Genomic DNA, 27447 nt, shown 5'->3' with positions numbered 1-27447 from the left:
CTGCACTCCTTGAAGGATCTCATCTTCCTTAGAAAGTAGATTCTGCTCATCCCCTTCTTGTAAACAGTCCTGGTGTTGGTTTTTCAGTCAAGTCTGTTGTCAAGATGAACAACCAAGTATTTGTACTCCTGCTCCATCGCAACTTCTTCTCCCAGAATATATACAGGACTCGTCACAGTCCTCTTCCTCCTAAAATCAATCACCATCTCCCTGGTTTTGGCCATGTTCAGGAGCAGGTGATTCCTCCCGCACCACTCCATGAACTTGTCCACCAGTCCTCTGTACCCAACTCCTACCGGTCTCTGATACACCCAACCACCACAGAGTCATCAGAGAACTAATGCAAGTGTCAAGACTCAGATTTGTACTGGGGTGTACAGTGTGAACAGAAACAGAGGGAGGACAGTCCCTTGTGGTGCTCCAGTGCCACTTACCACCATCTCAGACAGAGAACTACCCAGCCGTACAAACTAGGGTCTATCTGTCAGGTAGTCGGTAATCCAGTAGATAGCAGATTTGTCTACACCCATCCTTTGCAGCTTCTCGTTCAGAAGAATTGACTGGATTGTATTAAAGGCACTAGAGAAATCAAAAACGGTGATTCTCACAATGCCACCAGCATCATCCAGGTGAGAGTGCGCTCCTGCAACAGGTAGAGGATGGCATCATCCATTCCTATATGAGGTTGGTAGGCAAACTGTAGATGGTCCAATGAAGATCTCACCTGCAGTCCAGGTAAGTCAGGACCAGCCTCTCCAGCAGCCTCATCACCTGAGATATGAAGGCAATTGGTCTGTAGTCATTAAGTTCAGATGGAGTCGCCTTCGTGGGTACAGGAACTAAGCAGGAAGCCTTCCATAGCACGGGTATCTTTACCTGACTTAGACTCAGGTGCTGCAAAATACCAGGCAGCTGCCTCACACAGGCCTTCAGTACCCTGGGGCTGATACCATCTGGTCCAGCAGCCTTGCCTTGATGTAGTCTCTTAACCTGACCTGCAGTCACAGTCAGGCCGGGGCAGGGTGGTCATCCCCATGGAGACAGGATACTCCGAAGTTGGGGGGTTTGGAACACAAGCACTCACCAGAGGGGAGGGAGGGGTGGAGGAAGAAGGCTACAAGGGCAGGGGGTGTGTGGAGAATGGGACAGCAGGAGGTCCCATGCTGAACCTGAACCTGTTAGCCCTATCCAGGCAGCCCTTGATATTCCTTTCCTTAACCCTGAAGCCAGTAATCTGCTTCATGCCTGACCACACATCCCTTATCCTATTCTGCTGCAGCTTCCTCTTGAATTTCCTCAGCTTTACCCTCAGTTCACTCTGTACTCGCCTCAGTACTTGTCCATCACCAGACCTGAAGGCTTTCTTGTTCTTATTCAGAAGTTCTTTCAGGTCACTGGTGACCCTGGGCTTGTTGTTGGGGAAGCAGCGTACAGCCCTGGCTGGCAAGATGGTGTTCTCTCAGAATTTGATGTAGTCTGTGATACAATCAGTCATTTTGTTAATGTCCTCCCCGTGTGGCTCACATAACACAACCCAGTCCATCCTCTCAGAGTATTCCTGCAATTCCTCATTAACATCCCAGGTCCACCTCTTAACAATCCTTTTGACACAGGCTGATGCTGGCTGTTAGCAGGACCAGGTTGTGATCAGGTCTGTCAAGTGGGGGAAGCGCAGTGGCATTGTAGGCATAAGAACAAGGGCTCTGAATGTGCAAAGTACTTATGATGAGCTGGATGAATTAGTGGCACGAGAGAGAAGTGGGTTTGATTAAAAAGCATTTAAGTTATGAAGGAGTTAAAAAGTGTTTTCACTGTTACCGCTGTACAGAAGCGAAGGCCACACTCAGCGATTCAGGTACAGCTTCTTCCCCTCTGCCATCTGATTCCTAAATGGACATTGAACCCTTGGACACTACCTCACTTATTTTAATACATAGTATTTCTGCTTTTTTAATACGATTTTTAATGTATTCAATACACGTATACTGTAATTGATTTACTTATTTATTATTATTTATTTTGCTTTTTTTCTATATTATGTATTGCATTGAACTGCTGCAGCTAAGATAACAAATTTCACGACACATGCCAGTGATAATAAACTTGATTCTGATTCTGAAGAATATCAAATGATGAATATGTTTAAAATGAGAAAACATTAGGCAAACTAGTGGGACTGAGGCCTAATAAATCTCCAGTGCCTTATCAACTGCAGTTTTAGATTGTTAAAAAGATATGTAACAACAGAAAAAGTGAATGGATTGGCTGCTATCTTCCAAAATTTCCGAGATTCTGCTGTAAATGGAGCAGATTGGAAAATGACAAGCCAAACACAGCTATTCATGAAAGGAGGGCGAAAACTTGAGGCCAGTCATCCCAACATTAGTTGTAAGAAAAATGTTGGAATTCATCATGATGAGAGAATCGTGAGAAAAACATTATTTTTTCTTTGGGCATGCGATCTCTTTTGAGTTTCGCTAGAAATGGCTTACTAGACTGATATCTCGGAGGTGGGCATGATATTTCTAATGAGGAAACGTTGGGCAGACTAGTCTCGTATCTGCTGAAGTATATAGGAGTGAGATATGATTTGGGGTGAGTATATTTCCTTTAGTAGGAGAATCTAGAACCAGGGATCACTATTTAAAAATCAGCCTATTTAACACAGAAATTAAGTGATCTTTTTATCTCCCAGAGGATCATAAGTCTTTGGAACTCTCATCCTCAAAGGACAGTGGAATCAGAGTTTTCAAATGTCTTTCAGAGTTTGACAGATTCTTGACATAGTTAGCATGGGGTTGGCATTATTGTGGGCCGTTTACAGTCAGGTCGAAAATTATTTTACTGAATGGTGGAGCAGACTACAGGGGCTGGGCATGATGTTTCTGCTGCATTCATATGCTGTATGTAATGCTTCTGCAAAATAATGGGTGTGTCCTTTACCAGTTATCAAATATATCTGTTTCTTTATGGCATTTATCAGTGTGACAGGTAGGGTGATCAGTATTCTACATGATAATGTATGACACACATAGGAGCAGGGGGGTGAAGTGGGATGAGTTTTTTTTTACCCTGCCACCTGACTGTGTTGCAGCACCTAGACCAGTGATTCCAAATGGGGGGACGGGGGGTGGTACTGTCCCCCAGGGTGGCGGTTACAAAATGTTGTTGTGATGGCAGATTTTAACTTTCTAAATATTGACTGGTATCTCCTTAAAGCGAGGGGTTTAGATGGGGTGGATTTGTTAGGTGTGTTCAGGAAGGTTTCCTGACGCCAACCAGAGGAGAAGTTGTACTTGATCTGGTATTGGGAAATGAACCTGGTGTCAGATTTCTCAGTGGGAGAGCATCTTGGATGTAGTGATCTATCTCCCTTACCATTGTGTTGGAGAGGGGTAGGAGGAGACAATTTGGGAAAACATTTACTTGGGGTAGGGGGAAATATGATGCTATTAGGCAGGAACTTGGGAGCAGATGTTCTCAGGGAAATGCATGGCAGAAATGATGCAAATGTTCAGGGAATATTTGCAGTGCGTTCCGCATAGGTATGTTCTATTGATGCAGAGAAAGGATGGTAAGGTAAAGGAACCACGGTGTACAAAGGATACGGAAGATCTAATTAAGAAGAAAAGAAAAAGGTTCAAGAAACCAGTTGCTGAGGGAGTTCTAGAAAATTACAAGGTTGCCAGGAAAGAGCTGAAGAATGAAATTAGGAGATCAGCGATGCCCCATGTGTCTTATTTGTAATACTGTACTGTCTAATGAAGACATGAAATCATTAAAATTGTAGGAACACTTCTGTAAAAGACATCCTGAAAAGGCTACTTATGGCGTTACTCTGTTCCAGAGGATGAAAGAAGCATTTGAAAAGCATTGTACGCTTGAGTTCTTTGCCAAGAGAATTAAAAATGACCTCAATAGTGGTCTCATTGCTTCTTATAACATTTCCAAAATGATAGCAAAGTGTAGAAAATCTGATACGATTGGTGAAAGATTCAGAATACCTGCTGTATCAGAAGTGCTGACAACTGTTCTCAAAATGGTTACCAGTATTTTAAAATCAATTCCTCTGAGTAATAACTCAGTAGCTTGTCATATTGACAAAATGAGTGAAGACATTGAGTGTCAACTATGCACAGAGCTACAAACAACAGTATTTGGGATACAACTGGATGAGTCAGCTGTGCAAGACAATGAGGCATTGCTAATGGCATATGTATGGTTTATCAAAAATGGGAAAGTTTATGAAGGGATTCTCTTTTGTAAAAAGTTAAAAACAATTATCAACAGAGAATCAATCTATGATAGGCTCAAAACGTACATTGAGGATAAAAGTATTCCTATTAGGAACATGATTTCTTGTGCAACAGATGGAATAACATATATGACAGTTCACCATGCTGGTTAATTGGCAATTATGAAAAAAGAAATCCCAAGTCTGTTTGCAATCTATTGTGAAATTCATTGTCAACATCTCACAGCCAAAAACTTCAGCCAGTGACTTTTTTCAAGCATGACTATCAGCTATCAACAAAATTAAAGCTCATCCATGAAATAGCCATAATATTTTGCCAGTTATGCCAAGATCACAATGAAGAGTTTGAACATTTGTTTCTTCACACTGAAGTGCCTTGGCTGTCAAATGGCTGCTGCTTAAAACATTTCTTTGATCTTTCTAACACTGTGGTTGAATTTTGCTGAAAGTTGTTAAGAGCTTTGTAAACAAAATTGAAGCTCAACGTGGAGATGTGGCATACCTAGCCAATCTGTATGACAAAATGAACATTCGAAATATGAAACAGCAAGGTGAGAATTTCAGTTTAATCCAGGCAAAACGCAGTGTTCACTTTTATCGGAAAATTGGAAATATATAGTCAAAGCATTGAGAGAAGAATGTTCTCACAGTTTCCCTGCATGGAAAGTATGGCACTGTCTTTCACAGACAGTGATTTTCAAGAGTACTCCTTACACTGCAGTCACTATGGAAGGATTTTCAGAATTGATTCAAGGCTTTGAATAATTTGGGAATTCCAGACTGGTTGATTAACCCATTTCTTTGCAAGATGGAAGAACAGGAACAGAGCCTGCAAGAAGAAATCATTGAAATTCAGAATGATGAAGAAGCAAAAATGCTTTTCAAAAATGTTGGCTTTTGTGGTATGTGGCTATACTGTCATACAAGGTTTCTTGGCCTTTGGAGAAGAGCCAAACTGCTCTTAATTTCATTTCCATCCTCCTACCTTGTTGAAAGAGGTTTCAATGCAATGAACGACATACCCGCAAAAAACAGAAACTGCTTGGACATTGTTACGCGTGGGGACTTAAGGTTTTCGCTGAACCAGATATTTCAACGCTTGTTAAAAGCCATTAAGCTCAAGATTCACATTGATATTGAAGCTACTGGACAGGGCTCAGGTACTGTGTAAGTTAGATTCAAAGACAAATAAAAATTTAAAGCAGAATCATTTTTCTCTTGTTAGCATATGCTAGATATGTTTTTACATTATGGGGGTGCCGGAAAGTATATTGTGCCTAAGTGGGATGTTCGCAATTATGAGACTGATTTGGGGGGCAGTGGCAAGTATGAGAGTGCTTTAGGGGTGGCATTGGGATAAAAAAGGTTGGAAAACACCTTTTAACATTGGGCTTCACTATAAATGGCTGAACAGGCTCCAGCATAGGCTTCAGTTAATGCTAATTTATTTTTGATATTTTTCCTCCTTCTTATCCCGCTGTATTATTTAATCTTCTTCTTAGTGTAATTCCACACTCTCTCACTGAACTCTTTAACATCCTGCTCTGTTTCACTAACCCTAGTCTAATCTTACTCTTCCTCTAACTGCATACCCTCAATTGTCCCTCCTGCTTTAACCACAATTGTCACTCATTTTCTCCTAACCACAAAACCATGTGAGATTATTGTAGCCAGGCTTTCCAGCTCCCCCAGCTCCCCTAGCTCCCCTCACAACTGCTGTTGCCTCCAGAACACTGAATATTTTATACATCTTTAAGAAATATCTTGACTTTGGTTTAATTCTGTTACAGCCTTCCTCCAGCCAGCACTGGTTTTTTTAACCATATGTACCCAATCTCTCTGTTTGTTGCATGTTGCAGGTTTGATTTATTTTCTTAACAGTCTTTTTTCTTTCCATTGTTTGACACCCAGGTTTTCTTACTAACTCTACATTTATTTATTCTCTGTTTTATTATTTTATCATCCAAGTATTCAATCTGTAGATGCCTGATCAATTTTACCTTGCTTTCTAAAATTCTAAACTACCAATAATACACACCTCTGAGTGATTTCAAGACTTTAAATTAATTAATGGTTTCCAATCTCTTGGAATATTGTTTGAGTTCCAGGAATTACAGAATGTTCACTTATCAGAAGCATTAGAGCAAATAATTATTTCTTCTCATGGATGCATATTGAAATTGCATGTTCATTTCTTTCGGTCATTTATGGCTCAGTTTAGATTTTAAAAAATCATAATCAGAATTTTTATAAATGGCTCCTGCTTTCATAACTGCAACCATTTCATGAAATATATGGAACCTTACATTTATTTATAAATGTGCCGTGTAAATAAATTGCCAAACCATCAATTTTATTTTTGAAATAATGGTGAACCTTTAACTGTTTTCATAAACTGCTTACCTAACATCAAGCACTGGGGCATGCACATCTGTGGTAGTATATAGAAATCCATAAATTACTGTTTGCGCTGCCCTTCTCCTGCACAGAATCCGCCTTCTCTACTCTGACAGAATCAGTGGTTTGATGTCAAATTTAATAATCTGTGATCTATTTTTATTCATGAAGAAATCCCTGAATGTTCCTTTGCTTGCATGATGTGGAAATGTATATCATTTTTTTAGCTTCCTGTTTTGCTGTCCTTGGAAAGTTTTAATTTTAAAAATTTAGCTTGATGCTATCATTGCTGCTGGATGCCAGAGATCCCCTAGAACTGGTAACTGAACAGCAACTTAATATTTAATTATCACCTTATTATTTGTTAATTTATTTGTGGTAATATTACTTTATGTGTTTTGTGTATGAGTCTTATGTTCTGTGTTGTGCACCTTGGAAAGTTGTTTCATTTGGTGGAATACAAGTGTAGAGTTGAATGACAGTAAACTGAACTTGAACTGATATCATAAAGGGTGAAATCTATTCTGAAGATCTAGAGATTTTTGTGGATAGCTTTCATCAAGGTCAGAGGACCTTACAGTTCTTCAAGGAAGCTTTGAGTACATCCTTGTAACATTTTACTACAAAATCTGGGCCTTTCAATCACATCTTTATGTTCCTTCTTCATGTACAGTCACTCCAATCTGTTTGTAGATTCTGAAGGTGGCTAATAAATCCAATGTGGGAACTGCTATCACAGGAGAGGGCTTAAAGCTGATGGGACATTCGGTTAACACACACAAAATGCAGGAGGAACTCTGCATCCTGTTAGGCAGTTTCTCAAGTGGTGCACTCCTTCTACTGCTTACACAAACCATCTCTGTATTTCCGATACGTGGTCTTGGGGTCTTCAATATCACCCCAGATGCTCCTTCTTCACTTTGAAGAGTCATGAGCTAAGCTTCCTGGGATTTTGTGGGGATATTGTATTTCTTCAAGGATGTTTTGAATACATCTTGAAATCTTTTTCTCTATCTGGCTAGTGATCTCCTTCCACAACAGATGGTGTTATTTGTGCTTTAGCTGCCATGACAAAAAATATTTAAATTCACCAAAATAAATCTCCTGGGAATTTAGAATTTAGACTTTAAAAGTAATTCCTTTTTACTCTTACAGAGTAAAAAGTTCTTCTTCATATTGAACTATTGTGAAGTCTTTCTTGATAGAGGCTGTAAATCAACAGTGACAATCTCACAGTCTCTTTATCAGTTACCAGTTCAGTCAAAACTACTTTTGTATGTGATTTAGAGAAATGGGGGGAAGAAATGAAGACTTCACAAATAATATCAACGGACTTATTTGTCTTTTACATCCCCTTCTACTTCAAATCATGATTGAAATGGTTGGAAGAAATTTACAGTAAAAATTCATCTGATTTACGTAAAATAGTTTAATCTTGTAAATATTTAATATTTATATAAGTGTATGACTTACATCCCAGTAATAATAAAAATGATGGCTAATGATGGTAAAGTAAAAGGAGAACCATTAAAGGCAGTTTGTGATCTTAACAGATGTCTGACATTGCTAACAATTGATCTTGCTTCATGGATGTCATCCTTTGTCTGCTGAAGTTTTAGTCTTGCTGCGGAATGACAAATTTTGTAGACAACAATTTCCAGGGACTCTGCTTGTGAAGCTTTCGCTTTTGGCAAGTTCAACCATGCAAGTGTGGTCTGAGGAGATAAAGAGAGCCTTGAGGCTGAGGATCAGGCACAGGGCTCACAACCTTGCTGTGCAAAATATAAGATGTTACAGAAACAGCAGAAGAAGTAAACTACTGCATTGAGTGTGTCCCTCAGGTAAATGAAATCACATGACTGCCAGTGGGGAAAATCTGGAAGGAAGCCATTGGCATGAAGACTGCAGTGCTTTGCACAATGACACAAAAAAACTGAATTGGTTTGTGAAACTTATGAACAATGCAAGAAACAAGAAAGCTAGATCTGGCTACAGCAGAAATGAGATACTATACCTTGTACATGGGTGTCAATGAGAGTTTTTGAATGGGATCAAGAAGTTATTTATTTTTCCTGGTCTGAGTGCCATTTGCAAATCAACATTTATTGCTCATCCATAAATTCCTTTGAATTGATTGTTGTGCATTTCAGAGTCAATCACAGCACTTGGAGAAAGTCTGCATATTCTGGATGGAATAATGGAAAACATCATGATGGTGTTGCAGTCCTTTTGAAGATGAGAGTGGAGTAGTTACTTTTTGAGCAAGGGCCCATTATCAGTGATGTGTGAGAACCAGATTGAAAAGGAAACACAGCAACATCACCCTGATTCAGTGCTGCGCTCTGACAAATGATACAGATGAAGAAGCTAACAAAGAATTCTACTTCACATTGCAGATGGAGTTAGAGAGAGAGAACCATACCATGGCTATCAGGGAGATATGCATGCTAAATTAGTAAGCACAACACAAATAACAGTAATGGTAATACATGAGTGAAAATAGAGACGGGGTTACTGGTGTCTGCAGTGTGGGTGATCCATTCATCAATGAAACACTATTTCACCAATATGCAGTTTACAAAAACAGTATTCTTCAAATAGCAGAGATCTGAAACAGTGTTGGTTGAAGTAAGGGGAAATGTAAGTGAAAAGGATAACAACAAATGGGACAAAGTGGTAAAAACCTATAAACAGAGGAATGAAGCCTGTTTTGGAGAATGAAAGAAAGGATTAGTTACAAAAAGAGATGCCATGGAAACCAGGTGAATCCAGAGTGAAAACAAATTCCAGGCCTAAAGTTCAGAGGATAAAGAATAAATATCACATATAGGATAAGAAAACACACGGGTTGGTCAAATGTCTCATAAGCACAGACAGACCTCAGGAAATACATGTAATTGCCAGTGATGAATGTGGAACCATCCATAAAATGACGAAACATCTGGCAAATGGCAGACATTAACAAATATATTCAGCTGAGACATCCAAGGCCAACAACTGACAACAGTACTGGAACAACAGATGCATTGGACAGAGCATCCCGTGGCATGGCCAAACTGGAAGCTACTTCAAGTGGAAGCAAACACTGAAGAGGCAACAGAAGATCTTGATTTTAATACAGACACCCAACAGCAAAAGAAAGACATCATTCGTGCCATCAGATTGTAAAGCAGGAAAAGCTTCTGACAAGGAAATTTTGAATATGTAGTTGTTCAAGGTAGATAGTGATTTGGGTGCATTTAGACAAACTTGCCTAAAAAGAACAAGGTGGAGAGCTGCGGAAGACGAGCAGCGAAATGGGAACCACTGGAAGATTTATCAGGGGCAGAGGAGTTTTTCAATGCTCTTAACACTAGAGGCATTCGGATTAGTATATAAGTAAATCTGGGTTCTACCTTGATTAGGAACTTTTGTTTTATGGTGATTTATAGGGGGAAAATAGAAGGGAAAGCCAAATTGGCCAACAGTTGGAGTACTGTGTTCAGCTTTGGCCACTCTGCTGTAGGAAAGATGCTATTAAGCTGGAAACAGTTCAGAAAAAAAAAACAGGGATGTTGCAGGACTCATGTGATCAGGCTATTGGGAGAGGTTGGTCAATCTAGAACTTTATTCCTTGGAACATAGGAGACTCAGGGGTTTTCCTATAGAGGTGTGTAAAATCACAAGGGTACAACAGGCATCCCTCTAATGTTATGTCCTTTTTTTTGCTCATTTTATTTTCACACATGTCTGAGCTTATATGTTCTTGTTGATTTTATTGTTTTTTTGAAAATTTTGAAAACAAAGTGTTAAAAAAAGATTTTTAAAAAAATCACAAAGGACACAAATAGGATGAATGAATAATGTCTTTTTTCCCCCGGGGGTGGGGAATCAAGAACTAGGGGACGTTGGTTTGAGGCAAGAGGGGAAAGATTTAATAAGTATTTGAGGGACAACATTATGCAATTTGTGTTCTTTAGATAAATATACTCCTTGTTTCTTCTTTGTTTTTGTGTTCAGTGATGTCATAACTTACCTCAGTATCTGAACATCTGTGCATTAGAAGATACCTATATCTGCTGAATGTCTGGATAAATTTAACCAAAGATAAAAGGCATCCTCAATCACTGTGATACAAATTACTTGAATAGAATGCAAAATGTTATATTTTGTCAGTATTAGGTACTGAAAGAAATAAGAATACAGTATATCAGACTTTTAAAATAAATTTATTTATCACATACACAGAGAAATGGATCGTGTACTCATTATTTTAATCGCGGTTCTCAAAATGTTGGGAGAACTTAAAAAAGCCACTACATATAAAATTATTTAAAGATGTATAAAGGTCACAATCACTTTGTTATATTTGTTTGTCAACTGTTGTCATTTACGTACCTTGTTGCTCCAGCTACTTTGAAGAATAATTAGAATTAGAATAATTAGACATAGACATTAAGGACATTACTAGATGTGATGATCCCAATGATAATGCACCCAAATAATGTTTGCATGTTAGACTGTCTTTTATTTTGCAGGATGATGCCTAAATAAATATTAATATTTAAGATAGATTAAAAGTATACACAATGTATAACAATTATATAACCAGAATGCATATTCTACATGGGAATAATATTTCATTTGGTTACATTCCCTAAACCGCAAATACTGCTCCACTACTTTGGCAAAACTCATTTACTCAAATGTGAACGTAAGGTATTCATTCCTATAGATCAAAAAATGAAATGAATAATTGACTGTTAGTTGATCATAATTCAATCTAATTCATGTGGATTTAATACTTTATCAATGTAGATTCTTGCATTAACAGAAATTCCATTAATAACTTAAGCTCAGAGATTAACTTGCTCTCATAAAATAAAATGATTAAAATTGTATTGTCTGTGATTTTCAATTTGACCATGCTTTTCTTAACTTGATTCCATAAACATTGAAGTTGAATCAGTGACTCACACCAAATCTTTATAAATCTAAACATAAGCACAGTTTGTCCTACAGGAAAACTTTCAAAGGATTTGGACAAGATAAAGTTAAATTATGAAAATATTTCTAAAATAACTCTAATAATAACAAGTAAAAAGCATTTGGCCCAATGCATTTGGTAGTGCTTAAGCAGGTCCACAGACATATGGAAGAGATGCACATCATCATTACAGTGTACATTTGTTCTGCTTGATGAATTCTTTATATAAAAACATTGACTGATTTTGTACATTTTCACTTTCTAAAATTAAAATATTATCTTTTTCATTTACAGACAACCAAGGAGAATCAATGGCCTCTTGCACCACTTATACCTAACATGTGAATAGGATTTAACAAGATGTGTACAAAACGATGTACTCCCTAACTTTAGATGCATAATTATCACTTGTTCTCTCATGCTTGGATGAGTATGTCACTTATTTGATAGCAAATGAAGTTCTAGTACAATGGCAGAAGTATTTCCCTTGTGCTTAGAACAAGGATATTTTGATCAACAGGGTGTCACTGATGCCATATACCTAGAGTACTGTGCAGTATTGGTCCCCTTACCTAAGGAAGGATATAGTAGACATCATTACAGTCCAAAGGAGATTCACCAGCTTAGAGCAACAAATAACCTGCTGGAGGCTGAGGAAGAAACGTGTTGAGTAGCATCTGTGAGTGGAAAGGATTATCGATCTTTTCTGTCTGGTGCAGGGTGCTGATTTTTTGAAAGATAGGGATTGAAGGATTTAGGGAACTGAACAGCAGAAGAGTTGAGGCCAGTGTAGATCAGCCATGATTATAATGAATGGTGTAGCTGATTTGTGGGTCCAGGTGACCTACTACTGCTCTTATTTTCCTGTACAGACATCAGCATTGTGACTGTCATAATGATACATGTCTAATGAGTGGCAAGTAACAGTAACACCACAAATGTACAGACACTGACCATCATCAACAGGAGTATGTCTAACAAGCTGCCCATGATATTCAGTGGCAATACTCTCTCAGGTCCTCTGTCATTGTCATCCTGGAGACAGATCACCATTGATCAGAACCTCACCTGGACTAACTGCATAAATGATGTAGCAACAGTAGGTGTTATATATCCTGTGGGCAATGACCTCACCTCCAACGGGTTTCCATCTTTAACAAGTCAGAAATCTGGAGTGTGGTGGAGCAGTGTCGGATGAGTGTATTTCCAGCAACACTCAGTAAACCCAATGCTATCCAACACAAACTAGCTCCCCTGGTTCTACCTATCCAACACTGTAAACCATTTACAAAATGCACCACTGTTACTACTTGTGCTTGGTAGGCATCATCTCCCAAAGCTAGAGCCTCTACCACCAAGTAGGAACAGGGCACCACCTGCAGATTATCCTCCAAGTCACACACCACCTTGACTTCAAAGTATATCATTGTTCATCCTTCAATGTTGGAACTTCCTTTCCAGCAGGAGTGTGAGTACTTTCACCAGAAGAGCTGTCACTTTACTGGAATGAGTCTCACCATCACTGTCACTAACGGGGTTAGAAATTAGCAATAAATCTAGATATCCACATCCTCAGAAAAGTGTAGCTAAGTTGTCAGTCCACACTGCTTCATTTTGGTAGCATTGCAGCACAGTGAGAAACATCACTCAGCAGGCAGGAGCCTCCATGAGAATGTTAATATTTCATGTTGAAGGTCTTTCCCCAGAACCATTCATGTTAATTCAGTTTTCCTTTCTGCAATACTGCCTCAGGTGTTTATAGCATTTTTGTTTTGTTTCCCATTTCACTTATTATTTTCCGAAATAATCTTGATTCGTTGCATTTATTCTTGTCTTCTGTTTGAAGTGTGCTTCTTGATAAAAAATAAGCAAATCTTAATGTTATTTAATTACTCAATAATTTACAATTCAACTAAAACATCTTGATTTTTAATAATCATAATAGGATACTTACTGTCACCTTCAGTCAAGTCTTGGTGATACACGTTAACTTGCAATATCTAATCTTTCTTTCCCTTTCTAGTTCGACGCCATTATTTTTGAGTTCAATTGGATGTTCATATTTCTGATCTATGTTACGGCGCGCACACACGGTTCATGATCAGACTTCATCAGCTGAGCGTCGTTTGTTTTCACATTCATCCAGCGCATCCGACGGCAGGTTTTGCAGACTGTTGACACTACGCGAATAGGTGTCACATCTTCACTCAAAATGCACCAATATCACCATTGTTGACGCGTTTTGGCTTTGGAAATGACGTCGGCGCACATATGTAGGTCGTAAGGTTGCAAGAAAAACAAAACGTTCAGCGTTTAACCACACTTTCTAGACACTTTTTGTGGTTTTAGATTCCCTTTAACCCAGAAAAAGTTCCATAGTTGCTGTGATAATTCTCAGCTTGGCAAATCTGTACTAGCTGTGGGTGAAGGAATTGCAGTATTTGGCGGTTATCGAATTTCCACGCACATTTGAAAACGCGTAGCCATACTACGTCCGAGTTATTAAAAGTCTGTTTAAGTGAACAAGTACTTCCTAGACCTAAAATCATGGGCCCCAAAGGGTTTCGTCATACGTGGGAAATATTTACTTAACCGAATTAAACGAGCTGCCTACATTTTGAACTGTATTTTCGCAAAAAAATGTTATCTATTTGCTTTGAAAGTATGTTAATGTGAATATAATTTCGCGGAAAGGCTTTGAGAGATCTTCTAGTGTACGAATCTTTTTGGTAGCTTTTCTCTTTGTGGTAAGTTGTCTTCTTCATTTAAAAGGATACCAGCTAAGGATACTTTCTTCCGCGATTTAGGTGAAACATTCACGCTATAGATCTAATAGAATTCGGTTCTTGGAATTGTTCATTTAAAGGTTTATCGGAAACAAAGATATGAGCATTCTTAACACAAGAAATTCTGCAGATATTGGAAATCCAAAGCAACACGCAAAATACTGGAGGAACTCAGCAGGTCGGGCAGCATCTACGGAGGTGAATAAACAGCCGGCATTTCAAGCCGAGACCCTTCTTCAAAGACTCGAAAGATAGAGGAAGTCACCAGAGTAAAAAAGTGGTGCTGGGGGAGGGCAGGATGACGGGTAGAAGGTGACGCCAGGTGGGTAAGAAAGGTAAAGGGCTGAAGAGGAAAGCACTTTATAGGAGAGTGGACCATAGGAGAAAGGGAATAAAGGGCACGGGGGGGGGGGGGTTGATAGGCAGGTAAGTAGAGGTAAGAGGTCAGAGTGGGGAATAGAAGAGGGTAGGGGAGGGAAACATTAGCGGAAGGAGAATTCATTGTTCATACCATCAGGTTTGCGGCTACCTAGTCAGTCGGGGTATGAGGTGTTGCTCCTCCATACAGAGTGTGGCCTCATCGTGGCAGAAGATGAGGACCGACATGTCAGAACGGGAATGGGAAGAGGAATTAAAACGGCTGGTCACTGGAAAATTCCGTTTTTGACGGATGGAGCGGAGGCGCTTGACAAAGCGGTCCCCCAGTTTATCACGGGTCCCGCCAAGGTAGAGGCCGCACCTGATACAATAAACGACCTCACCAGATCCAAGTGTTGCCTCACCTGGAAGGACTGTTTAGGGCCCTGAATGGAGGCCAGGGAGGGGGTAATGGGCAGGTATAGCACTTTGGCCGCTTAAAGGAGGTGAAGGAGGAGGTAAATGGGCACGTGCAGCACTTTGGCCCCTGACTTTGATTATATATTCGTAAAGAAAACATTTCTTTATTGACATTATAATCAGCATTTGTACGTTTGCTATAATGTTAGCGAAATAGGATGTAGCTTAAATTAAGCTAAATTCAAAATGTTTATACTTTTGGAATTTGATGTGTCTGATGCTTCAGGTAATACGAATTCCGTAACAATAGTGGAAAGCCCAAGGTGTTGATCTCAATACTTTTCAAGTACGGTATAGATTACGTGAATAATTTCGTTTCCTGACCTGTTCAATATTTCTTATTGGAAGATACGACATCTAAGCTTCAATAAATATAAACTTTTAATACAGTTGGCCTTTCAAATATATGTGACACTCCCATATTAAAAAATACATGACTGATAAGATTATTAGCTATTTTTTTGGTGTTAGTTCTGCATCTCCCGACTCTGAAGTAAAATTAGCGAAAGTACTAACAATATCGCGGACAGACGGCGGTAATTCGATGTTAACTGTTTCTTTCGACTTCCAAAATGTAAGCTGGCGTGGTTAAATAAAGTTGTACTTTTTATAATAAACGGAAATGCTGAAACTTGCTATAACGAATTAATTTTAATGTGCTGTGCTGTTTGCGGCTGAATTGGGGATGAATGAGGTTTGTAATTTGATCACCACTGGCTGCATTTGAACATTAGCCACAATACACATTCACTCTGATATCTGCTAAGCGTGTCATTTTAGTCTCCGACTGTTTGCATAATGGAATTCAGTGCAGATCAAAACCTCAAGTATGACGCTGAAATGCTAAGTGGTATCTGTTCTAAAATGCTTCTTTGGCCGTTGTTTATTCACATATCTTCTTCAAAAATAGGGAAGATAGTGAATAAGGGGCTCCCGCAGATCGAAATAATTTAAAGGAAAAATCCCGAAACCCTGAAAAACACTTTAACTAGTTTAATACAGGAAAACAGAGCATCGAGAACCCTTTTTAACATTGGAAAATGCGTTTACAACAAGGTATACTTAACAAATACGGTTGTATTGCACTACTTTCACTTTTTTGTATATTGTACTTTACCAAAATTCAAAATGTTGAACATACTTACTATATTTAGCATTATTAAGTGAGCGTCTACTATAATTACCACCCTTTATGACCCGCATTTAATTTAATTTTAGGTGGACCTGCCTAAGTATATTTTAATTCACTTTAATAAACATACTTCTCCCCCCCCCCCAGTTAAATGGTTCCCTAGTAAGATACGATGGACACCTGACACCACAATCTATCTTATAATGATCTTGCACCGTATTGATTACCAGCACTGCACTTTCTCTGTACGTTATATGTGCTGCGGTGTTTTATTTTTCTACCTTAATGCACCGTGTTATGATTTGATCAATATGAACAGTATGCAAGACGAGCTTTTCATTGCACGTCAGTACATTAATTCCAGTTCCTTGTCTTTCTGGCGTACTAGTCGCTGGAAAGCGCAATAAGTAAAGATCCCAGATTATTGTTTGTTTGAATTAGTAACATTACCTAACAAGTACTTGCCATTGTCTAAATCGGCTAAACCAAAAGATAAAAGTGTATCAAATTCAATAAAATTATGCGACTAAATATCTGGAAAATTAGGGCTAAGGGCTAAGAGCAGGGAGTAGGATGATACTGTTTGAGATAACTGAACTTGGTTTCATATTACACGACTGCATTGCTATGACTGCAGGAAATCAGTAGCGTCATGTAGTAATCATTAAGTTTTACATAATGTGACTTTGACATTTTAAAATTTTGCTGCATGCAGGACAACTTGTCTTTTCTTTCTTATCTCTTGATAGTGGTACTATCCTTATTGTTCCAGATGCTTATTTTCCACATGATAGTGTATGCACTCCAAAGACAGTTAACGCCATAATAGACTCGTGGGGCCTTACAGACGTCAGTAAAACGTAAATAGCACATCTGCAGGAAATCCCTTGGACAGCCTCTCCCCAACACAACAGTGAAACTTGCTGTTTCTTTTGTCACAGTAAAATGAATTACAGTACAACGTTGAGCATGTAGATTACAAGTTTTGCATTAAAACAAAATATCGACTGCTTGGCAATCCAGTATACAGACGAATTACGCTTTTTGTTTCCAAAACTGGGAGACGGGATATTACTAGGGCGAGCAATCCCTCGGGATATGTTTATTTTGAATATAAATCAAAATTCCAGCGCCGGAAATGTATACCAGTGCTGGGTTATATGACAAAATTCAATACAGTAGCTGCAACTTTTCCAAAATAACTTCCTGCAATGCTTAGTGAACTTAAAGCAAATACTATTTTTCTTACTTCTGCTGGGCCAGCACATCACATAAATTACAAGCTCATTATACAAATTCAAGGTAAAGAAATGAAATTCGTAGCATTTTGGGGAAACGGAGACTATGCACTTTAAATCTGCAGAGCACCCTATTTCAACTACATACAGTGCATGCTTGATTGGACTCATTTTGCCTCGCGCGTAGAGCTCTGATGGCTCAAGTTCGGCTGCCAGGATGCTTGCCCTTTGCTAACGTAAGCCGTGGGTAAAATGTTGAGTCATGATGTTTATGTGCTCTTGGCTACGACTAACTCTTGCGCTCGTCGTTCTCTACTGAGTCAAGTGCCTTATATAAATACATATATGTTTTACCAATTTCAACGGGTTCGTAGTATTCTGTATATGACACGATTTGATCACATGGTACCACATTTAGCAAAAAAAATGTCATTCTGTGTAGGGACGAAAAATAATTAGAGTATCCTGGCAAACTGGTGGTAGCAGTCTCCGACGCCTGCCAAACGCGGATGAAATGGGTCATTCCCAGTCATTTTCAAAACCATCCGATGTATGACCAAAGACTGCTGAATTAAAAATAAAAAAGGGCAGCTCGTGTTTCTCGTATTCCTTTGGTTAAATTGCACTGAATCGTTGCAGCAAAGGAACCCTTAATGTGGCTTTGATTTCGCCAGCGGGCGTCATTCCTTGCAAACCGACTTGGATATTGAACATATGTGAAAAATAAACACAATTTCTGTCACCTTAAATAACTTTATTAGAACTTCTTTTGAGAAAATAAAGAATGAACCGTAGTCTTTCTTCCCTTGGTCATATCTTCATTTTGTTAACCGTTAGTGGGAGACAATAAGCGTAATGTAAAGAGACTAAGAAGCGGAGGCAGAGCTGAAATTTAAATTTAGCGATAGGTCCCGAACCTGAAACATTAGCAATTTTTCTCTGCAGATGTTGCCCGACCTACGAAGTAATCCCTGCATTTCAGACTGGCGACATCCTTGGCATGTTGCATTTATCTTCTGATAACCTCCAGTACAGCACAGAGGCGATGGCTATGCCTGAGGTGGTTCCTCCGAGACTTAGCTTGCTCCCTCCCCTCGCTCCTCAGCCGGTCCCCGTCCCCGCCCCCTCCCGGGCGGCGGCAGCAGCGCCCATACAACCGGTGTGGAGATGTTGCCCGCTTCTCACTCGCACCGGTAGGAACCGCCCTTTCAGCGCTTTCCTCCTCCCTGCTGCCACTGCCGGCCGGCTCGCGAGGAGGAAGCGGGCTGCAGGGCAGTGGCAGGCGGAACCGCAGCCGGGCTCTCATCCGACCTCTCACCGGCACCGAGCAAGCGGCACCAGCGGGCAGGCATGGGAGACGGAGACACCGCCGGCTGCTTTCGGAGATTCGCCAACTGCCTCTACACCTGCTGTACGTCCTCCCCCCACCTATCCCAGCGCGATCCCCTCAGCCTGTGGGCGTGAGTTTGCCCAGAGTCGCCGTGACATGGGCTATGCCAATGGCCAGGCTCAGCCACCTAATGGCGGTTGGTGGGCCGGGCCTGTGGAGGGTGGGGTTGGCGTGGTTGTGGAGGGAAGCGTGAGGTGGGCCCGCCAGGGCTGGGCTGAGCGGTTTAGCCAGGTTTTGTGGGTGGGGGAGTTAGATGAAGGGGGGATCCGGCGGGTTGGACCTACGGGTAATTGCTGCCCTGGGGTGAATGAGGAATGGAGGGAGTAGGTGCGATGGATTAGGATTCGTAGGGATGCAAAGGCATGGTAGGTAGGGTGAAATGGAGAGAGGTGGGCCAGGCTGGGGGGGAGGGGGGATATTTGTTGCTGGTAAAATGGGTGGCGCCTACAGCCGGGAAATAGGTGTGAATGATGAGTCTGGAAATTGCCCCCTTTGGTCTCCCTGTGAGCTAGGTAGAGAGAAGGCAGAGGCGTGGATTTGTGGAGCTGAGAGAACAGGGACGGGTGAGGCCAAACAGAGGTGAAGGAAGGGGGCTGCGTGGATGATGGTTAGCAATTTAAATGCATAAACCCAAAAAAGTAGAGCGAGTAAGGCTGGAAAATTATGAGATCTGATATCGCAAAGGGTTAGATTCTTGTGAGATTTGAATGTGGACGGAGAAAGAAACTGTGTAGAAGGAGGACAGTGTGCGGAGTTTGTGAGTGTGGAGTTGGAGTATGGTGGGGGGTGAGCAGTGGTGGTGTTTGTGGGGAGAATAATGGGTGGGGTTTGTGACTAGAGGAGAGCAGTGGGTGGGGTTTGAGAGTATGGGGGCGCAGAGCAATGCATGGGGTTTGTAACTAGTGGGAGAAAGCAATGTGTGGGGTTAGTGGGTGGGGGATTATTAGGTGGATTTGTGAGAGCTTGTGTTGAGTTGGAATGACAGTGGACTTTTGGAGAACTGTCTTGAAGGAATAGAGTGGTTGCAATTCCAAAGGATGGGTTAAGCAGAGAGCCAAATGGGTGAGTGTGCAAGTAGAAAGCAGAGGTGGAAGAGGCAAAATTTAGGGTAAGAGATTCTTGATTGGAAAGAGGATGGGATGAGGTGAGGTTTCAAGTCCAGAATGCTGGAATGTTGAATCTGCAGTGGTATGGAAAGGCTAGTTAGGGGAATTGTGCTGATCCAGTGTGAGTCAGATTTGGTGGGATGGGCTTGATGATCTTGGGCAGGGTGGGATTTGTATTGTAGGGAGTTGAAGAGGAATGTGGTGGCTTGAATGAGAGATGAACCTAGATGTGGATGAAGAAGGTTGTAATGATAATGAGGTGTCAGAGAAGTGAAGAATCTGCTAGCAGCGGGTCTGATGCCCTCGTTTAATGGGTAAAGGTAGATGTAGTTCGAAGAGATGGGTGTCTAAATGGTGATTGTAATGGATGTGTGCTCTGCTGGGGAGGCCATCTGGGTGAAGGTGAGAAGCTGTTTGTTCAACGATGACAGTGGGTGGTTGGAGTCATTGGGTGAGCACATGTTGCCAGCTCCAGGATAAGCAAGGTGCCCAAGCAGACCTGGTACAATGGGAAATTGTCAGAGTTGGCAGTAGTAGGAGGTGTAAAGGTCAAGGTGGGAAGTTTAGTAGTTGGGTGGTGGTCGGTGATACTAGATGGCTGGTGTGTGAGGTTGGGCGGGGTCATGGAGGTGTGTGCCCTTGATTGGGGTAAGTAGGCATAGGACAAGGAGTCGATTGTTGGTGGGGGTGGGATGTGGTTGGAGACTTGGGAGGATGACGAGTAGCCTTTGTGACGGGGACCAGCCTCGGTGGCATATTTCCGGCGGTACGGGGCAGATTGCAGTCCCAAATCAACCCGTTTGCTCGCGGAGTGGCTGGGCTTCTCGCTATTTCTCGTCCGTCTTTAAGGCTGCAATCCGCTCTGCCCTCGGGTCACTGCCGCTTCATGGAGGAGAGCAAATCCACTTTAAGGCGCAAAGGTCTGTTCGTAAGTTTTTTTTAAAAAATTCTCGATTATGTCCACGAAGTAGCGCTCAATTTAATTTTAACCGAGCGTGGAGAGTGAGTGTTGACAACAGTCCTCGCGTCGGGAATGGAAAAGTCTCTGTGTACAACCCGGGGAAATGTCTGTCCACGTTCCCACACGAGACAGCAAGCTGTCATCGGGGCTTTGATGCAGCTGCACTCTTCAGTGGCCTGACAGGCTGCTGAGAAGTGGGAAAGTGTGCCTTGAGTTTTTAATCTTAGAGCGATGATGTTCTGTCAGAAACAAATGGCACGCTTCGCAAGCTCGTTTTGTTTGCAAGTGCAGTAGCTGGATATTTACCAGGATCTTGGCTGTGGATGAATTTGCTGCCTGGGCTCAGAGGAGATTACATAGGGAAAGCAAAAACGCCTTTTACAAGAGTAAATGAGAGTATGCATATACTTGTGTAATGGAGATTTTACCCCAATTGATGTGGTTTTCTTAATTTCACACCACCTTTTAGTAGTGGTGTGGTAGTTAGTCACATTGTCAGCTTGTTCCTGTCCCACTAAGCTCCTATCTGCATACCTCGATTCAGTTTTATCTGGCCAGGCAGCATCTATAGGAAGAAGTACAGTCGACGTTTTGGGCCAAGACCCTTCGTCAGGACTAAGTCAGTCCTGACGAAGAGTCTTGACCCGAAATGTCGACTGTACTTCCTATAGATGCTGCCTGGCCTGCTGCTTTCCACCAGCATTTTGTGTGTGAGTTGCTTGAATTTCCAGCCTCTGCAGATTTCCTCATGTTTCAGTTTTAACCCTCTGGTTCAGTCCCTTCCTATCAGAATCAGGTTTATTATCAGGGCATGTACCTACATCTCTGACTCTTTACAAACTCTTGATCTTTTCAAATGATTGCAAGTTCCCAGAGCATCTTATTTTCACTATGGATGTCCTATCCCTCTATACCTGCATCCCCCCACCAAAGCTCGCTGTTTCTCTCTGGACACCAGACCCAACCAGTTCCCGTCCACCTCCACTCTCTGCTGTCTAAAGGAGTTTGTCCCCTCACTCTCAATAATTTCTCCTTTGGCTCTTCCCACTTCCTTTAAATATGTAGCCATGGGTACTCGTATGGGTCAGCTATGCCTGTTACATGGCTGCATGGAACAGCCTTTGTTCCAAGCCTACACAGGTATCAGTCCTCCACTTTTCCTGTGCTACACCAACAACTGCATTGGTGCTGCTTCCTGCATCCATGCCAAGCTTGTTGACTTCATCAACTTTGCCTTCATCTTCCACCCTGACCTCAAATTTACTTGGTCCATTTCCCACACCTCTCTCCCGTTTCTCGATCTCTCTGTCTCTATCTGTGGAGACAACATATCTATAATAAACCCATGGACTATACCTCTTTCCATGCTGTTACTTGTAAAATGCCATCCCCCTTCTCTCAATTCTCTGACTCCACTGCATCTGCTCTCAAAATGAGGCTTTTCATTCTTCAAAGAAAGGGGCTTGCCTTCCTACTCCATCAATGCTGCCCCCAACTGTATCTCTTCCATGTCGTTCACATCTGCCCTCACCTCATCCTCCCACCACCCCACCAGGGATAGGGTTCCTCTTGCCCTCACCTACCACTCGATAAGCCTCTGCATCCAGCATATAATTCTCCTTAACTTCTGCCTCCACCAAGCACATCTTTCCCTCCCCCCCATTTCTGCTTTCCGCAGGGATCACTGCCTTTGCCACTCTCTTGTCCATTCATTCCCTCCCCACTGATCTCCCTCCTGGCACTTAACCTTGCAAGCGAAACAAGTGCCTCACCTGCCCCTACACCTCCTCCCTTACTACCCCTTCCAGGTGAGGTGAAATTTCACCTGTGAGTATGTTGGGGTCATCTACTGTATCTGGTGCTCCTGGTATGGCCTCCTGCATATGGGTGAGACCCGACATAGATTGGGTGACAGCTTCACTGAGCACCTACGCTCTGTCCACCAGAAGAAGCGGGATCTCCCAGTGGCCACCCATTTTAATTCCACTTCCCATGCCCATTCTAACATGTTGATCCACGGCCTCCTCTACTGTCACGATGAGGCCACACTCGGGTTGGAGAGGCAATCCCCTTATATTCCATCTGAGTAGGCTCCATCCTGATGGCATGAACATTGATTCCTTGAAATTCCGGTAATTATCCTGCCCCTTCACCAATCACCATTCCCTTTCCCTGTCTCACTTTGTCTCCTTACTTGCCCATTGCTGTCCCCTGGTACTCCTCCCCCTTCCCTTTCTTCCACGGCCTTCTGTCTTCTCCTATCAGAGTTCTCCCTTCTCTAGCCCTGTATCTCTCTCACCAATCCGAGCTCTTTACTTCACCACTCTTTCCCCCACCCCTGGTTTTACCTATCACCTTGTGTTTCTCCCTCCCTCCCCTCCCTGGCTTTAGCAAGATTAAATCTATGTAGATGTGTAAACGTGAGGGAGGAACACGTGTTGGTTATCTGAAAAGTTTTTTTTATGGGTTGTCTTCACATTGCAATAAAATATTATTAGAAAAATGCTATATTCGAAAAGAAGTTGGCAACAAAAGAAGAATTTAATTTCAGAGTAGAAGAGTATATGAAATAACGAAGGCCAAAATACATGTTTGATCTTTCAAGTTTTCTCTATTTTTGAAAATTCTATCAAATTATAAAACATAAACATATGTTTATATAAACCATTATAAACATATTTTCTTAGCAGATATTTGCCACAAGATGCCAATGAGCAGATTTGTTCTGCTTGCTTGTTTGAATTTCCTGTCCATTATTTGGTTCAATAACAACTAAGTTAATTATATTTAATTGCAAGCTACAGTTTGGTGCAGGACGAGCAGACTTTCATTCTTCTTAACATTACATAACAGTGCATCGTATCATTTGATCTTGACATAATTTGAAATGGAGACTCCGGAGACTACAGGTTCTGGCATCGAGAGAACAAAATAATGTTGGATGAATTTAGTGGGTCAGGTAGCATCTCTGGGGGGGAAACACAGTCAACATTTCAGGTTTTCAAAATGTTTTTCAGTTTTTGAGAAGTCCTTAAACATATTTAAGCCCAATACCCCTGCTGGGGCATAGACTGCTGATAGATAGAAGCTCCCCAGAGTCCTCTGTCCTGGGTTAGTCTTTCGAGTTGTCCCTAGGCGTAGCCCATCATCCCCTTCCTCTCCTGGGAATAAGCTCTTTGGAGCTCTGTTGCTGTATCGTAACAGTAGGCTTTAATCGGATGGCGTTGATATTCCCTTGCATAATTCTCCTCCTTTCGCAGTCCATGGTGGAGTTCTTCTTAAACTTGCAAAATTTTGTTTCAAATGAAAGGGAAAAGCATACTTGTATTTAGAAAGTGACCCCAAGAAAAATTGAATTCTTTGTTCTGAAAGGCAGACAGATCTTTTTGGTCTCTGGAGTGTTAATTTTTGATATTGTGACTTGATTGTGTATGTACATTGTTTTTGTGTAGGAGAATTAAAGCAATTATTGCAGTATTTTTCATAAGACTGAGTTTGAATTCAATTTGTAATGGAACACTTGGTATTGTACACATTTATAAAATGACACATCTTAATGTAATTTTAACATTTTCTTTTTAAGTTTATTGAACAAACACTTGGTTTGTTCTGTTGCATCTTACTTGATAAGTGATTAATGTGAATGATTATCTTTCATGTGACTCTCAGCAATACAACTGGGACTTGGTTTAGTCTGCACACGTATACAAATACTTCACCAAAGTTAACTTAACCAGCTGCCAAAAAAATTTACAACTCCAAATGAGGTAACATTATTACATCATGGACCATAATCCCTTTTAAATTTATTTGGAAAATGTACCGAAATTGGTAGCAACAGATTTGAAATATGTTTAAGATGTGCTTTTTTTAAAAAAAGAAACCAATATTTTCTTAATTGTTGATCATTTTTATTGTGAAACTACAATGTTTCTTGTAGCTTCACTTTGGTCAACAGTTTAATCTATGGTCATTTTTTAGAATAGTCAGGTATCTGTAAAATTAAAAACACCTTGCTACAAATTTAACATGGGGCAGAGTTTGTAAATAATGCATATGGAATTTACATGGGGCTTAATACCTGCCTTTTTTCATGCAGATAAATTTCTGTGGACTGTCATATTCGAGGTGGGTGTTCCACAGTGCATCCCAATTGAGAGTTTGGCTTTAGTGAAATTAAAAATAGTTGGTGCTGCTTCCTGCTGAAAGGCACGCATCCTCACTGTCCCTCTTGGTCAACCCAGTTGCAAACTGCAATTCAAGAACCTTAGAAGGATCCTGGCAATAACTTTCTCAGTGGAACATTATAGGGAAGCACACTATAATTACAGTTAGTCTGAACCACAAAAGCAAAAGTGTGAAAGCAAAAGGAAGTTGTCTTTAATGTGGATAGATGTCAGAAAAGAAGGAATAAGGTAAAACTTGAACCGAGTATAGGACAACAAAAATCAGTTTGGTTTATCAACTCTTGCTACAAATGCAGTTTAAAGAATCAATAGTAGCAATTTCAGGCTCACCAAATGGCTGGATGAAATAGGACATGGTACTATCATAAATCAAGTGAAATATCAGTTTGTAGTTCAGAATCAGAGATCTGGTAGTAAGTAGCACCTAAATATAATTGACTGGATAGTTATTTTCTCATCCGTTTTAAATATATAGTTCTTTTAAAATTGTGGGAAAGTTTTAATCATGTCTGCGCAGGTATAACATTAAAAAGCATTACATACCTGGACAAAGAATTTCTACTCTCAGTTGTAAATGTTTTTTATCTAATTGTATTTAAAATGTCCATAAATCTCCCAAAATGCAATGCACAAAATGTCAGATTGAAATCTGTTTCCAAAGGAGCTTGATATTTTTGCTGGTGGTTGGCACTTTGTTGTAGTTACAATATAACCTGTACTTTATTTACAGCATGCATTTTGTTCTTGAGGTGAATTAAGTAGGGTTACTGAATTGCTGGAATAAACCATGATTAAATTGCAGGTTGTATTGGAATGTTTTGTGGTGCTATTGCATATCTGCTTAAGTAACATAAAATTTAGCACTATGTTAAAATAGTACTGCTGGGGAATCTCTTTTGGCTTACCATGTCCGGAAATAACCTTCATATAACAGGGCTGAAACTTTGCATTAGTACAAAGTGAAGTCTGTTTTGTATTGCCATAAACTCCTAATGTAAATTTGCCATTGCTGGTTCATTGTTCTGTACACAGAGATACAATTTTATGTACTGAAGTGTTATTGACTTCCTTTCAGAATATTAACTAAATGTATCTCGGTCTGGGTAGTGTTGGGTAGGTGATTCACCTTGCAAAATTCCTAACAGTAAATTTTGTCCTCTCTCATTGTATAAGTACTATGTTTGGTGGAGGTGGTGTGTGTCATAGGTAGATGGAGTGGTGAAGGATGCCAGCTTTCATCAATTGGGGTATTGAGTACAGGTATTGGGGGTTGTGCCCCAGCTGTACTTGGTGTTTTGTGTATAGTTTTGGTCTATCTTCTATAGGAAAGATGTCAGTAAGCTCAAGAGTGCAAGAAGATTTGAAAGAATGTTGCTTGGATTCGAGAGATCTGAGTTATAAGGAGGGGTTGGCCAGGCTAGAACTTTAATCCTTGGGTCTTTGGAGGCTGCAGAGTGACATTATGAAAGTGCATAAAATTACCTGGGACACAGATCAGGTGAATCCACATATTATTTTCTTTCGTTGGGGACAGGGAACCAGAAACTAGAGGTCAGTGATTTATAGTGAGAGGGAAAAGATCTAAATGGGACTGGAGGAGCAACTTCTTCACACAGATGCCAGTGCATAAATGGTTGAAGCAGGGATAATCACAACATTTAAAAGACAACTGGTTAGCTCATGGTTAGTTTTAAAGGGATGTGGCCCAAATGTGGAGAAATGGGACTAGCTTTGGTAATGCATCCTGGTCATCAGGGACAAGTTGGGCCAAAGAGCTTTTTTGAGCATGCTAAGTATTCTCTCCAGCAGAGGTCGCTAGATAGTAATTAGGAATAGAAATTGCTGGCAGTTTTTCTTCCCAATCCTAAAAATGCTAAATTGAAATTGCAGTTCTCTTTCTAATTTATAAGTAGATTAAGATGGAATGTAATATTTTCCTGATTGTGTGTGGTTCCACAAAACAATTCTTAATGAATATTGAAGTTTGCATAGCTGAAACTACAAAATAATCAACAATATAATCATATATGTCCATCAACTAAATGTATTTTAATTCTCCTTCCCTGTAAGCAGTATGAGAATGAAGTAGAATTTCTGCTCTGAAATAGTGAAGTCTGGAAATAAAAACTTTTTACTGTATATTGCTGGGGTTTTTTTGCTGGTTAATTAATGATAATGCAATTGGAAAGGCC

At 40.6% G+C, this 27447-nt stretch overlaps 1 protein-coding gene across 5 annotated transcripts in view; it reads left to right on the top strand.

Annotated features, from left to right (window-relative positions):
• Positions 1–27447, top strand: part of pde10a (phosphodiesterase 10A) — a 443486-nt gene that overhangs the window by 192193 nt on the left and 223846 nt on the right. Inside the window, exon 1 of one of the 5 annotated variants that reach the window (XM_073051087.1) lies at positions 18741–19022. The exons of 1 other annotated variant lie outside the window; for it this stretch is intronic. In XM_073051087.1, the coding sequence (XP_072907188.1) occupies positions 18962–19022 (61 nt within the window). In that variant the 5' untranslated portion in view covers positions 18741–18961. Of the gene's footprint in view, positions 1–18740; positions 19023–19967; positions 21036–27447 lie in introns of those variants that run through there. 3 more of the 5 variants (XM_073051089.1, XM_073051084.1, XM_073051088.1) reach the window with 3 other exon arrangements.

Source organism: Hemitrygon akajei, chromosome 7 (genome assembly GCF_048418815.1).
Source record: "Hemitrygon akajei chromosome 7, sHemAka1.3, whole genome shotgun sequence".
NCBI classification, from domain to species: Eukaryota; Metazoa; Chordata; class Chondrichthyes; order Myliobatiformes; family Dasyatidae; genus Hemitrygon; species Hemitrygon akajei.
This window is presented reverse-complemented; position numbering and strand designations above follow the sequence as displayed.